At 32.3% G+C, this 15,612-nt stretch overlaps 1 protein-coding gene across 1 annotated transcript in view; it reads right to left on the bottom strand.

The window, feature by feature from the left end:
- Positions 1 to 15,612, bottom strand: part of LOC129225038 (ADAMTS-like protein 5) — a 76,797-nt gene that overhangs the window by 41,478 nt on the left and 19,707 nt on the right. The window contains exons 3-5 of the mRNA XM_054859584.1: positions 12,718 to 12,793; positions 7,699 to 7,804; positions 579 to 700 (exon numbers count right to left, since the gene is read on the bottom strand). Of these exons, the coding sequence (XP_054715559.1) occupies positions 579 to 700; positions 7,699 to 7,804; positions 12,718 to 12,793 (304 nt within the window). The remainder of the gene's footprint in view (positions 1 to 578; positions 701 to 7,698; positions 7,805 to 12,717; positions 12,794 to 15,612) is intronic.

Genomic DNA, 15,612 nt, shown 5'->3' with positions numbered 1-15,612 from the left:
TTAAAAAAAGCACAAATGTTTGTTTTAGAACGTTTTTTTTTCCTTTCTTTTACTTCCCTGGGAAAACGTTAAATTCGAGAAGTTCATAAATAACAAACTTACAATTCGGGTCAATTTAACATTTTAGCATACGGAAAAACTGGTACCTGATGCAAAAAACGTTAAATGCGGGAAAAATGTAGATTCGGGGGATGTAAAATTGGGTTTCACTGTAGTTAATAATATATATAAATTATAAATATTATTTATATAAACATGTGTAATATATATATATATATATATATATTATATATATATATATATATATATATATATATATATATATATATATATATATATATATATATATATATATATATATATATAATGTATATTAAAAAAATCCTGACTCAATGTTAAGTTAATAGTCCTCCAAGGGTTGAAGTCATCAAACCTAAGTAAGCCATCGCCACGAAAATTAGGAAATATTGAAAACAGTTTCCAGCCTCATCAACCGAGAGATCCTGAACTTTCGAACTCGGCTCTGGCAAAACACACGTCTGAAATTTTATTTTAATCAATAATGGCGGCGTACCTACCAAACACCTGCCGTCCAGACATACCCCCAGAGGGCAAGGGGTGCCACTGGACACCTTTCCGAAGCCGTAGACCAGCTTCTCGGACTTGGCCTCGCACCGGAGTTCGCACGGGTTAGGACCTGCTGCGGAGAGAGATACGATCAAGGAACAGATTGATTCATTTACACATAGAACTTGCATAATAATCAATTAGCTGATGGGTTGCTCACGGATGACATCAATGAGCTATTAACATTCTTGAATGAGAGTTTAAGAAACGTAAGAAAAGTTGTCTTATTAAATGGAAAAATGTGTTGTATATGAATTTAAGGACTTTAATACGGAATAGGCCATAGGCACAGGAATAATAATAGGAAATAAAATAACAATAGAAAACGAAAAGCAATTAAAATATGTAAATAATTGTATGGTTAAGAAATAAGTCTATTAGATAATTCATTTACGCATAGAACTTGTATAAATTCACTTAGTTGATGGGTTGCTCACGGATGACATCAATGATCCATTAACATTCTTAAATGGGAGTTTAAGAAATGTAAGAAAAGTTGTCTTATTAAATGGAAAAAGTGTTGCTCATGAATTTAAGGACTTCAATGCGGAATAGGCCATAGGCACACAAAGAAATATAAGTAATAAAATGACAACATAAAACTAAAAAAAGTTAAAAATGTAAATAATGTACGGTTAAAAATAAGTCCATCAGATTGATTCATTTACACGTAGAAGTTGCATAATAATCAAATAGTTGATGGGTTGTTCACGGATGACATCAATGAGCCATTAACATTCTTGAATGGGAGTTTGTTTTACGAAATGTAAGAAAAGTTGTCTTATTAAATGGTAAAACTGTTGTATACAGATTTATGAAATTCAACTCTGTATAAGCACAGAGATAATAAGATTTTTTTAAACATGAAATTAAAAAAGAGATAATATATGTAAATAATGTGGTTCAGAGAATAAGTTCATTAGATGGATTCATTTACTCGTAGAACTTGTATAATAATCAATTAGTTGATGAGTTTCTCAAGAATGACATAAATGAGCCATTAACATAAGAAATGTCAGAACATTAGCCTTACATGCAAAAATTTAAAAATTTTAGAATTTCAGCGCTACATGAGAAGAAAAAAGCAATAGATGGATGGATTGAAAAAAAGCAAAGCATGGATTGAAAAATTTATAAAATACAATTTAAAAACGAAATAGAGACTTAATAAAGCATTTTTTTGGAGAATTTTGTTAAAAGTATGTTACTTAATATCAACTTGTATTGATTGAAGACGAAAGAAGTTGCAATAAAATGTACAGATATCTTGGAGTTCGAGCGGGTAAGGTTTAGTACCTGCTTGTGAGAGAGATACGATCAAGGAACAGATTGATTCATTTACACATAGAACTTGCATAATAATCAATTAGTTGATGGGTTGCTCACGGATGATATCAATGAGAAAATTAACATTCTTGAATGGGAGTTTGTTTTATGAAATGTAAAAAAACTTTTCTTAGTAGCTGGAAAAACTGTTGTATACAAATTTAAGAACCTCAATGCGGTACAGGAACAGAAATAATAATACGAAATAATGTAAAATAACACCATGAAACTAAAAATAAAATATGTAAAAAATGTACCGTTAAAAATTAGTCTCTATTAGATAATTCCTTTACGCGTATAACTTGCATAACAATCAATTAGTTGATGGGTTGCTCACGGATGACATCAATGAGCCATTAACATTCTTGAATGAGAGTTTGTCATAAGAAATGTAAGAAAAGTTGTCTTACTAGCTGGTAAAATCGTTGCTTACAAATTTAAGAACTTCAATGCTGCATAAGCGCAGAAATAGTATTTAGATGAAATAATATGAAAAAAACTAAAAATTAACAAAATATGTAAATAATGTATGGATAAAAAATAAGTCTATTTTCAGTTGTACATAGAACTTGCACAATAGTAAATTAGTTGATGAGTTGATCACGGATGACATGAATGAGCTATTAACGTTCTTGAATGGGAGTTTATTTTATGAAATGTAAGAAAAGTTGTCTTATGAGCTGGTAAAATTGCTGTTTACACATTTAAGAACTTCAATGCTGCATAGGCACAGAAATAATAATACGAAATAATGTAAAATAACACCATGAAACTAAAAATAAATAAAATATGTAAAAATGTACCGTTAAAAAGTTAGTCTATTAAATAATTTCTTTACGCGTAGAACTTGCATAACAATCAATTAGTTGATTGGTTGATCACGGATGACATCAATGAGCCATTAACATTCTTGAATGGGAGTTTGTTTTAAGAAATGTAAGAAAAGTTGTCTTGGTAAAGTTTTTGTTTACAAATTTAGGATCTTTAATGCTGCATAGGCATAGAAATAATAATACGAAATAAGGTAAAAGAACATAAAACTAAAAATAAATAAAATATGTAAATAATGTACGGTTGAAAAATAAGTTCATTAGATAAATTCATTTACATATAAAACTTGCATAACAATCAATTAGTTGATGGGACTCATGGATGACATCAATGAGTCATTAACATTCTTGAATGGGAGTTTGTTTTATGAAATGTAAGAAAAGTTGTCTTAGATGGTAAAATTGTTGCTCACAAATTTAGGATCTTCAATGCTGCATAAGCACTGAAACAGTATTTAGATGAAATAATGTGAAATAATAACATAAAACTAAAAATTAATAAAATATGTAAATAATGTATGGATAAAACTAAGTCCATTTTCAGTTGTACATAGAACTTGAACAATAGTCAATTACTTGATGAGTTGCTCACGGATGACATGAATGAGCTATCAACATTCTTGAATGGGAGTCTATTTAATGAAATGTAAGAAAAGTTGTCTCAGTAGCTGGTAAAATTGCTTTTTTACAAGTTTAAGAACTTTAATGCTGCATAGGCACAGAAATATTACTCTTAGATGAAATAATATAAAGTAGTAGCATAAAACTAAAAAGTAATAAAATATGTAAACAATGTTCGATTAAAAAATAAGTCTATTAGATTTACGCATGGAACTTGTATAAATTCACTAAGTTGATGGGTTGCTCACGGATGACATCAACGAGCCAATAACATTGCTCAATAAGAGTTAGTTTTGAGAAACGTCAGAAAAGTATCGTCACAGGAAATGAAGTTTTGAGAAAGCCTTAACAGCTAGTAATTCAGAGTGGTTTTGAGCCACATTTTCTTAATTTTTAACGACTCCGCTACTTTTAAAATAGTTTTGTTATATTCGACAATGAAAAACTCCTAAACTACTGTATAGTTATCTAAAACTAAGAAATAATATTGTTAAATCCATTTAAAATGAATTCTTAGAATGATTCAGAGTCTCCTGCTAGGTGTTGAGCCCCGCCAGAAGCAAAATGCGAAGTATTTTTTTTGTGAAAATAAATATTTATTTGGCTCAGTCGTTGACGTATCTCTTGTAATATACCCGTAACTGAACCAAAAATGTTATTTAAATATTGTTTCGGGAAGTCTTCTAAAACTAATTGCATGTTATAGAAATAGAGTCCGTGTTTTTCTTGTAATGAAACTAATTTGGGATAATCTAGCATCTCTGTATGGTGTTCTGTGAAACAATATGTTTGTTGCAGTAGAATTTTCCATTAACTAACTTGAAAATACGCTGTATCACACAGTGTGGCGACTTAAAAATAAATCTTTCGAAAAACTAGGTCTTTTTCTAATTAGATTGTTCACCAAAAGTCATTAGGGACGTGGGAGAGAGCAAACAAACAAACATGTCCCCTATCGCACACACCTATTTTCATTTTCTTTTTAATTTTAAAATTTTCGTTGAATTAACTTACCTTATATGTTTACTCGGCAGTAAGCGTGTTTTAATGCTTCTTAAAATCCCTTATTATTAAATATTGTTTTGTGCTTATTAAATTAATTTATTTTATTTATTTACTTTATCAATGCCGAATTATTTTAACCTATCGGAAAGTAAATTAAAAGCAATTTCACTTGAACAAAAACTTGAAATGTTTTATAAACTTCGGTTAAAAAGCAGAATAGCTATCTGGGTGGCAGTTATCCACAATTTTATGGAGAAAATTATTAGCTGCACGTTATTTGTAATCCATTTGCAAGACTTTACTTATTAGATACCAATAAATGTAATTACACTTTCAAAAAAAAAAAAAAAAAGTGGAAAAACCTTTTGGGAAAGATAAACACAAAATTCAAAAACAACTTCGAGTAGCTGTTCTGTCTTCACGCAATCTCGTTAAATAAGCCGTGAGTTTGATGATGGATTTTCTAAATGGGTATATTTAGGAAAAAATTCATATTGCAATCAAGATAATTGTTTTGTCAAACGTTCAAAGGAATTGGATAAGAAGCACGAAACAGCAGAAAAATAAGATTCTTAGCCATCTTCAGCAAACAATGGTAATAAGAACATTGGTGTTTTCCGAGCAGAAAGCTGTCATTATCCCAAGTTGTTGAAACCTTATCTTCAAGAAACTTTTTTTCACCCCACCAAGAACGAAATCCATGATAAAATGCCCGTCATTGGACTTTTTTTCAATTAACTAAACAATTCCCTTTTTTTACTTTTTTATAAAGGAAAGTTATGGTATTACCAAAAGATTCCATTCCACGAAAAAGGAGCCATTCGGGTGGTTCAAAAATACATGTAAAAAAAGGTTCTCCTAGATACCAGGACACCCCTCAATATTTTTAGACTTGTGGATAGCAATATACTGGAAGAATTTTAGCTTCCTATTTCAACTGAAAGAGGGTGCTCAACCCCCTCCTCCAAACTTCATCAGTATGGGGAGGGGGGTAAAAAAATACATTGAAATGAAAAAACAACGCTATATACTATAATATACACGAGTATTATGCATATACATTGCAATAAAATAATTATTTACAAAAAAAAACAGCTGGGGAAATTAAATGTTTCTAAATTTGTGACATTTTCTATGCTATGGCTAATGTTAAATTGAGGGGTCATTGAGCACCGTCTTAAAATTTGAGTAAGAAGCTAAAACTTTTACAGCATAATACTATTAGTAAGTCTAAAAAGAATAGAGGGTGTCCTGGACTCTATCTGAAAAAAAGTTTTTTTGAGCCACCCTAGGCGCCATGTTGTCATGTGACAGCTCATACGTTTGATTCAAAAGTAATCATTTCAAAAGATTATGGCCCCTTTTTTTTTTTTGCTTAAAAAATACGAAACGTGCGAAAAATTCCCAAAGAATTGTTTGCTTCATTATTTATTTAGTTTATTTTTTTGTTCAAATACAGGGTGTTTGAAAAATTACGACCCACTTCCATGAAAGTACTTAGGTATTGATTTCTTTCAAAATTGTTTGAAGAAATGCTCTCCTTAGAAGAAAGAATAGCCTGAAAAGGGGGGGGGTAAAACATTGAAGAAGCTTGTGAGCTGTACCAGCGATAATGTAGAGAAAAATCCACCAATCCAATGAATCCACCAGATCTAACGCCCCTTGACTTCTTCACTTGGGATTACATAAAATTTATGCAGAGTTTTAGCCACAAGTCTGATTCATCTGTGCTCAAGAATTGTGGAAGCAGTCAGCAGCACCACAACTGGTGATCTAATTGATGCATTCCGTTCCATGGCAGAACATGGGTCTTTGTTGACCATTAGCATACAGGGTTAACATGTTGAACTTAATGAAATTCCAATGTATATATGTTTCTTACTCTGCGAATGCATTCTTTTCCTACCTTAAACATGCAAATCATTTAAATTAATCGTTATTTTTTTATTACCCCGTACTCTTCAATTTCGTATGTATGTTTCTTACTTTTATACGCATTTTCATTGATGAAAAAGTAATTGGGATTAAAACTTTCTCACTAAAAAACCATTAATAGCTTGAGTTTATGGAAATATAACTCCTACAGTTTCAGGAAACATATGATATCGTTTTATATTAATAGTTGTATTTTTATGTTAAAAATATTTCAAAACTTTTGATGGCTTCGTTTTCAAGCGATTTCGATAAAAAGCAGTTGCGAAAGAGAATTAGCCAGTGTTAAAAATGCTATTAATATTTCGAAAAACAAGCTCGTTTAATTTTAAACGATATATTCCTCTTACTTTCCTTGTGAAGAGAAGTTTTGCAGTCGGTTTAAAATTTTTTACAGGGATCTATTTTTTATGCATCAAAAAATATGAAAATTTATACAGAAATTCGCTACTTGGGCAAATTCAATCTCAGTAAAAATAGTATCATACATCCAAGCTCAGAAATAAAATCAATCATTAATCAAACTTCTCTGACTTGTCCAGCACTATCTGCTAGAACTTGCATTATTTGAGATGTTTAAAATGCGTATCCGCACATACATACTTGCTTAAGTTCATCCTTAAAATTAGTTTGTTAAAATTATTAACACAATGGGGTCGTTTCCAAAATTTTAAAAGTATTTTTTTCTGAAAGAGCATGCTTAAAAACATTTCTGATCTGAACATTTTTAAAATAATTTGTTTAAATTTAATATTTTTAAAAACTTACTTAATTTGTGCGCTTTCACTGTTTACGCTTCTGCCGATGACATCGTAAATGATGAAATGCCATTCAGTGTTGCCATTCACAGTGCAAAATATGTAATTCGCATCCTTACTCACGTGTATTGGCAACGATAGGGTTGATAGCAAGCGTAGAGCGCAATATTTAATTTGCTTCTTGATTATCATAACGTGGAAACACGGTAGAAAGATGCGCCAAAGCGCATCATTTGTGACGTCATCAAGACCACGCCTTGTTTGAAAAATCGGAAATTTAAAAAAATTAATTAAAAAATAACTGTTGGGAAAATTAACGTATTTTCTGAATCCATGATTTTTTTTTTTTTACTTATTCTATCAATTTCAGTGACTGAAAATAGTACTTTTGACTGAAGGAAATAACCCAATTAACTTTATAATTATTATTGCTTTTCATTGTTTTTGGAAAGAATTAAAAAGCGGAAGTAATTGGCTGGCATATAATTATTTTTCATTGTTTTAGCATCAGTTCAATAGCGGAAATAATTAGGAGGCATTACGACAGAGAAAGTAACTTAAGAAAATCTTTTGAAAGGAGTTCAGCAGTAGGTCCATACCTTCCCTGGATGGGATCCATTCTTTTACCAGTTTTCCAGCTATAATGCGATCATTATATTGAGAGCACTGCTTTTCAAAACCAGACTGAGAATTCGGTGGACATGCCTGTAAAAAAAATATTCGTAAATATTATTAAAAAAAAAAAAACATGTTTGAGTTTATAGCTGATTTGTGTAAGTTTTGGCAAGTTCGGAATTAACTCTGAGAAAATTAAGGAAGTTTTATGTTTACTGCAGTCAAGGGCGGATCCAGGAAATGTTCAAAGAAGGGGCGATTTTTTACTGTTTACTCTTTGAAACTTTAATGTCTAAAAACTTTCGAAGGAGTGTACGGAACGCCTTCGCTTATCTTTGCGTAATCAAAGGTGTCCTACAGTTGTGTTTCGTTAGAAAAATATTCTCGGGGAAGCATTTAAATCTATCTCTAATAGTATCGGAGATCGTCTAAAATTGAGGTTTTGGAACTTCAATTTCGAAAAAAATTGAATGGAAAGTTCTGGTCCCTTCCTCCAGAGCAATGAGAGATGGGCTACAATTGCATTTTCAAGACTTCACTTCCATAAAAATTCCGTGAGAATCCTTTCTCCTAACACCAACGAAGATTATGTAAAATTGTCGTTTTTGGAAATTAAATATCGAAATACCTGAAGAAGGTTCCTGTATCTCGCTTAAGGAGGGAGCGATCGCCCCCATTGCCCCTCCCTTGTATCCATCCTTGGGTGCAGTTAGACTTTGAATATGAGAAGCGGAAAGAGTTCCGTTTTCACTACGTGTTTTATTTCAATTTGTGTATTCTATAACTGCACAAAGTAGTATAGATTATTCTAATGATATGTAAAATTTAGTTCAGGTAAATTTCTTAAATAGGGATTGACTATCCACTTTTAATAGTGAACATTTTTAATACGTTGCCGCAGGAGTTGACTTATCTATTACTTTCAAGTTCTACAAGAGATTTATTGCAAGTGCTTTTAATTCAAAATGGAGTAAGGAATATTTCTTTCGTTTTCGTATGTACGTTTTGAGCTAATTCATGTAAAATTTAGCAGTCAAATCACTCAAAAAATTATATATTCCTGAAGTCATGTTTAAGGGTAAATTGTACCTTTGTTCTTTGCGGGTTGGCGAGAAAAGCAAGCAAGGAGCGAAGGGGTCTAGTTTTAAAAAACAAAAAAATATTTTAAAAGGTGGAGGAAAGGATCAACTAAATTTTTGCAGATTACAAATGCGTATTCTGCAAAAAATTCAGCATCCTTATTTTGAAAAAAAAAAGGGGGTTACTCAACCCGAGTTGTCTCACCCAGAGTTTTTAGTCACAACATTTCCGTAGCTCAATCAAACACCTTCGTCTCACCCCGTTAATCATAAATAACGTTCATACATTTTCTTTTCATGAAAGATTTTACGCATTGGACAACATTAAAGTTTTGATTAAGTATCTGTCTCCTAATGAGATTTAGATTAAGGTAAACGATAGTGGGACTGCAATCTTTACTTCAATTTAAAGAGAATTTTTAATTACGAAACGTAATGGGTTGCGCTCACAAGAATCGCTGTATACGCTTGACCTATTTCCATGTAGAGATCAAGCTTACTAATTGTACGATTCATACAATGCCTTTCCGGTTGTCAGGCCCAATGGCAGGCCACGGGAAGTCACCGTGACCTCCCAAAAATTTTGTCTGACGATTCGGCAAAATTATCATTTTTCGGCGAAATTTGGAGTTCATACGGCCAAATTTGGAGCTCGTTCGGCGAAATTTGGAGTTCTATTCGGTAAAATTATTATCATTCGGAGAAATTTGGAGTTCCATTCGGCAAATTGAAAATTTCCGCCCTCACAAATATTTGAGTTCAGGGCACCCCTGCCTGTTATTTTTATATCAAGACTACATGCAGACAGAACTAAGGACACAAGGGTCCGGTGTCCAAATCGCAATACCTTAGTAATTAGTTCTTACAAAACAAGAACTTATCAAAAGTCATATTACAATGCATTTTCCTACAAACTCTGAGAAGAGATATTCTGACACCTAAAATTTCTCAATGCTCCTCAGATTTTAAACTTTCTCGTTCCCTGGACATACAGTAAAACCTGTTAAGTTGACCACCTTTGTAAGTTGACCACCTGCCTAAGTTGACAGATATTTTCAGGCACAGAATTAAATCTTATCATATAATTCAACCTCTATAAGTTGACCACCTGTTTAAGTTGACCGCTAAAGCAGTGCACCGCTAGTAGTCAACTTACACAGATTTCACTGTAACTACAAAATGTATGTTCTAGATTTTTTTTTAAACCAGTGTAATCTGTAAAAGTCCAACCATCATCAACAAGCATAGCAGTGTACAACGAACTACGAATTGCTATATATTGAAACTTTTCCAATCCACACGTTTCTTACAAAGTATCATTATACGTTTGGTGTACAATTGATAAAGGCTAATTTTATTATTTCGCATTTTTGCGTCAGCTTCGTAAGTATGGAACTGAGAATTAAAAATTGCAGTACGATTGAAATATGGAAACACAACTTCAATGTTTTCACAAAATTTGATACGCTAAACAGATATCTAAAAATAAAGTTTCTTTTCCTTTTTTTGCTTTATCTTTTTTAAACAGATTTTGAATATAAATTCGCTAATATAATTAAAGCATTCATATCATCTATTACATTTTTGCATTACTTCTAAATTAAAAAAAACCACACAAGGCGAAATTTTCAAAATTTCTAAAGATTCATTGCGTTTTGCCTACTTTAATCTAAAAATAATACCAAAAGTGGGCAAAAATGGAATTATCTCTGAGACTTTTCAATGAAATTTTACATGTAAACCGCTACTTTCCTCTGTTAAAAAACAAAGTTTAGAAACTCTTACTACTTCGTGATCTTTTCTTTCCAAAAAGTAGTTTCAGGATCCAAACAATCTCTAAAGTTAAAAATAGTTTCATCATTAGAACTTCAAAGAGCAGACCCAAATTTTGAGAAACGCTGCTTTATGGAGACATTTTTAAAACACTAACACGGCAACTTACATCCTAAAATATTTTCAACTTCAGCACATTTAACTTCACGTTAACGAGTAGATGACATACCATCACAAGCATGGGTACTAAAAATAATTTCTTCTGCACTAGACTTTGAAATGTTCCATAATGCATCTTTACCGAAAAATCCAATAGAGGACACAAAAAAACCTCACTCTCAGCTTTAAATTGAATGATTGATAGCATTGTTAGCAATGCCGGAAATTTTACAATCATTAATCTTTCTTACCATGCAGAGGACCAAGTCAAGTGGCTCAAATTCTCTCCTCCACTAACAAAGAAGTCAGCCATGAACTCGGCAAGCTGCATCTTTTTTTTTTTTCAAACTAAATGTATTATGTAGACATCCACCATCCACTACTGCGTTATGTTTTGACTTCAGTCAGTGCTCAGATTTACGTATAGATTGGGCGGGCACTATATCTTTTATCACACCTGCTATTATGTGCTAAAGTAACAGTTAATTTAGTGTACTTGTAGTACTATAATAGATCGTCGGTTCAGCGAATGATTTATTGCAAAGTTGTAGCTGGAAAATGTATTGTGTTTCCTATTCGGACAAGATCTTAATCTTGACCGAAAAAGAAAAAAAAAAGCTGCACTTGTTATCAAAGCTGCAAGGAAAAATAGTTTCTGTATTAGTACGGTTTATTTATTTTAGGTATTTGAATGTGTTTCAAAGTTTCTCGGAGTTAATTTTAAATGATATAATGTTGCGTTGGATTGTAAAAAGACGAATAACGGATTATAGTTTCTTCTTTAAAAACTTTTAATTTTTTTTTTTTTTTTTTTTGCACAAAATTTTACGAAACAAAAAATTGCTTTAAGTAATGTCGTTGGAATTTAATCTACGCAAGTGCACTGTAAATGTCGTACATCATATACAATTTTCAGTACACACAAACTGACATCGAAAATATTTGTAACCAAATTCAGTTTAGAAACCTTAATTAAACAGAAAAAAAAACTACATAGACAGTTGTAGAACAGTCATCATTAATAATTTAAAATCACGAGGCAAACTAATAAATTTTGTTCGTTACCAGTCTATAAGGTGAAATCTATTTCCATGATTTCAAAATATAAAACATCGCAAAAAACATAATGAATGAGAGCAACTACAGTAACTAAGATAAATAAATTCTTTTGTGATGAACAATAGAGTAAGAAATAAACGACGTCAGAAAAGCACGAATTCGCAGATTACTGCAGACACGTGTTTCGGCGTTACAGGGAACGCCTTTTTCAATGCAAAAAGTAATGAGCTTATGGATGAAAAGACATCCGACAAAAGCCAAGAGCAGATAAGCATACAGCTTAAAAGATAAAAATAGCGGATTAGCCAAACACCAATGAGAAAATTATAAACAAGTAAGGAACCAATAGGAATGCAAACAGAGGCTAGGAGCGCTCTCTGAGGTACAGTAACGCCGAAAGAAAGGATTCTATTGGTTCCTTACTTGTTTATAATTTTCTCATTGGTGTTCGGATAATCCGCTATTTTTATCTTTTAAGCTGTATGCTTATCTGCTCTTGGCTTTTGTCGGATGTCTTTTCATCCATAAGCTCATTACTTTTTGCATTGAAAAAGACGTTCACTGTAATGCCGAAACACGTGTCAGCAGTAATCTGCGAATTCGTGCTTTTCTGACCTTGTTTATTTCTTACTCAACTACAGTAACTGTTCAGACTAGTAGTGGATACTAAACTGTTTTATGTGCAAAAAATATTTAAAACTTTTTTTTCGGTAATATTGTCTCATAAAAACTGCTTTCTTTATGTTGCTTTGATTTCTCTTTAGTTCGAGAAAACTTCACCTAGCAGTGTTGTAATGACATGATTAGCATCTGCGTAGCCTTCAAAATGCGGCCATGTTAGGTTTGCTCCATCTAAAGGTACTGCACACCAAAAGCCATGATCATATTAATCTGTATATTAACAGCTAATCGTGATGGGGGTAAATAACTTACTTGTAGTTTGCAAATTTTATGTTCCGCTAACTCCCCGTGGCAGATCGGGACAGATACGCCTTTGGCATTATATACACTGAAAATAAACGTAAAATTTTATTATTTTACACTCCACTGTTTAAGATAGCACAAGAAAATGTATCACACACAATACAGGCAGTTCGGCGGAATACTTAAAATATATCAAACATATTTTAAAGATCGTTATAATGGACTAAGTAATTTGATTAAAAACAATTCAATGATGTGTAATTTTTTTTAAGCAGGCATTCCTTTATCAAATTAATTGAACCATTTCGTTGATCATGAATTATAGTTTCAGGGGAAGTCAAGATACAACGAACCACATTTGCAAATATTGAGTATTTGCACGGAAAGTACTGATTTTTTTTTAGTTTAACGTGTATACGACTTACGTATTACTTAAATTATAGTTAGGGATACTTTCTGCTACATATGTACTTAAAAATAGTAAGTGACCAAGTTTGCATAGTACAGTAAAACCTGTGAAGTTGACACCCTTGTAAGTTGACCACCTGTCTAAGTTGACCTCTTTTTTTCAGGCACGGAGTTTGCCCTTTAGCATATAAACCAACCTCTGTAAGTTGACCACCTGTTTAAGTTGACCGCTAAAGTAGTGCACCGCAAGTGGTCAACTTACACAGGTTTCACTGCACCTGTCTTGCATATCTATTATTTATACTGCACATAAATCTCAATTATTAGAAGTATGTTTAGTTGTTACATAGTAATTATGGTATATTAAGTTAGTTATTACATTTTTATGATATAAGCTAACATTTGCAGTTAGATTTTTAGCATGTAGATTTAAAAAGTTGTTAGGCGTTTCTATTCAAAAAATTTCCCACCCTTGTTATACACTGCATCCATTATTTGAATCAACACGCAAGAATAGAATTGGAGTTTTGTATGATCGTAATAAACTTGCCACAATCCACCATGTATCAAACCACTAAGTCTTTAGAACAGTGTTTCCCAACCTGTTGGGAACCTGTTGCGGACCATTAGTGGTCCACAAGCAATTTTCGTCTGGTCCGCGATTAGCTAAGGAAAATTGATCTATTTCATTTTTATAGTTGCATATAAATTTATTTAAAAAAAACTTTTAGATTCTTCTCACTTCACTTAATATATATGTTGTGAAAATTTCTATTGTATGTGGTCCGCTTAAGCCTCGGTAGGGTTTCAAGTGGTCTTCAATAGTGAAAAGGTTAAGAACCACTGTTTTAGAAGACTTGCTTCAAAACCAGGGAATTGTATGCTACACATGGGAAATTCCATTTTGATAGACATAAAGGTACAGCATCAAAACATCCTACAAAAGCTCAGAATAAGTTAGATTCTTGTTTCTTTGCATGAGCTTTATAAAAAACAGTTCCATGTTCTTCCCAATATTCATGCAACTAAACAAGGCTCTAACACAGTACTGCCCAAGCTACGGCCCACAGGCTACATCCAGCCGGCGAAGCTGATCCGTGTGGTTTCTTGTTTTGTTTGTTACAAACCAAAAATACCAATTAATATCAGTATCCTTAATTTGTTGCCAAAAACTCGGAAATTGATTTAAATAAAAAACAGATACATTTAATAAAAAAAGTGTATTTATGATAACAATTATGTACTGGTTTTTAATTTTCTTTCCTCTTCCATATTTTTTTCCATGTTATTCAGAAATTTTTAAATGTTTCGAAATTAAGTATGTGTTCTGGCCCGTGAAAATTATTTTAATATTCGATGTGGCTCTCGGGCAGAAAAAGATTGGGCATTACTGATTTAAACCATTCGAAATCTTAATAGAATAAAATGATTCTTTTCATCCTAAAGCTCACTTTTTTGCGTTAAAAAAACGGTTCCTTGAAAGCCCGAAACACGTGTCGGCAATTGATTTGCTTTTTTGTTCTTGATATACGATGTTTACTATTGTTACTTAATTGTTCATCACATAGTGTATCATGTTTTTAACTTACAGTCTTTATGTTCGTCATAATGACCGTGTCCTATAAACAAAATCGTTCGCTGTACCGAGAGGTCACGATATCGTTAATATACATGATATTACATATTACTTAGTTATAAAAAGACCGGAATAATTTTGACAAGTTATGCTTTAATTTTAAGAAAACCAAGAAACTAACAGAACAATAAAGGATTGCAATTATCAGTGGCGTCGCTACGAGGGGGACGAGGAGGCAGTCCGCCCCGGTTACACCTGTCTAGGGGGTGACACCCAAAGTGGAATTGCAAGTTTCTGAAAAATATGCATTTTTATGACTACAAATTTGAAAATTTTCCAAGGGGAACCCCCGGGACCCTCTCACCCTACATCATGGAGTGAACACTGTACTCAGGGTTAGGTTCATATTGTAAATATTTGGACTTGGTAGTGACTTTTTTTTTCCAAAAAGTTATCTATCGAAATAATTAAGGCGACATAAATTTCATACACGCCCTTACTTTTTTGACCTCTTGACGGCCTGCACATGCGTCTAAGAACAAGTTATTTTAAAAGTGTTTATAGTTTTCATTTGTCTTTTGTACATTAGCCCACTTAAAATTTCATAATATAACAAATGTATTTGTCTCTGAAAATTGCATGAATTATTTTTTTTTCTTTTGTGTAGAGGGGTGGGGTGACACCGAAAATCACCGTCCCGGATATCACCCATGCTAGGTACGCCACTGCAATTATTATTATATATTTTTTTAATTTTTACGCTTGAATACTTACTTTTTGACGAATACATATAGCGAACTATAAACTGAAAATAAACTGACTGAAATCAATATTTTTTTTTTTAAATTCTAGAGCACGGTATGCATCTGCCTTGTTTGAGATACATTACTTCATACTCTTTATCGTTAGCCACGTGATTA

This window comes from Uloborus diversus, chromosome 6 (assembly GCF_026930045.1).
Source record: "Uloborus diversus isolate 005 chromosome 6, Udiv.v.3.1, whole genome shotgun sequence".
In the NCBI taxonomy this organism is placed as follows: Eukaryota; Metazoa; Arthropoda; class Arachnida; order Araneae; family Uloboridae; genus Uloborus; species Uloborus diversus.
This window is presented reverse-complemented; position numbering and strand designations above follow the sequence as displayed.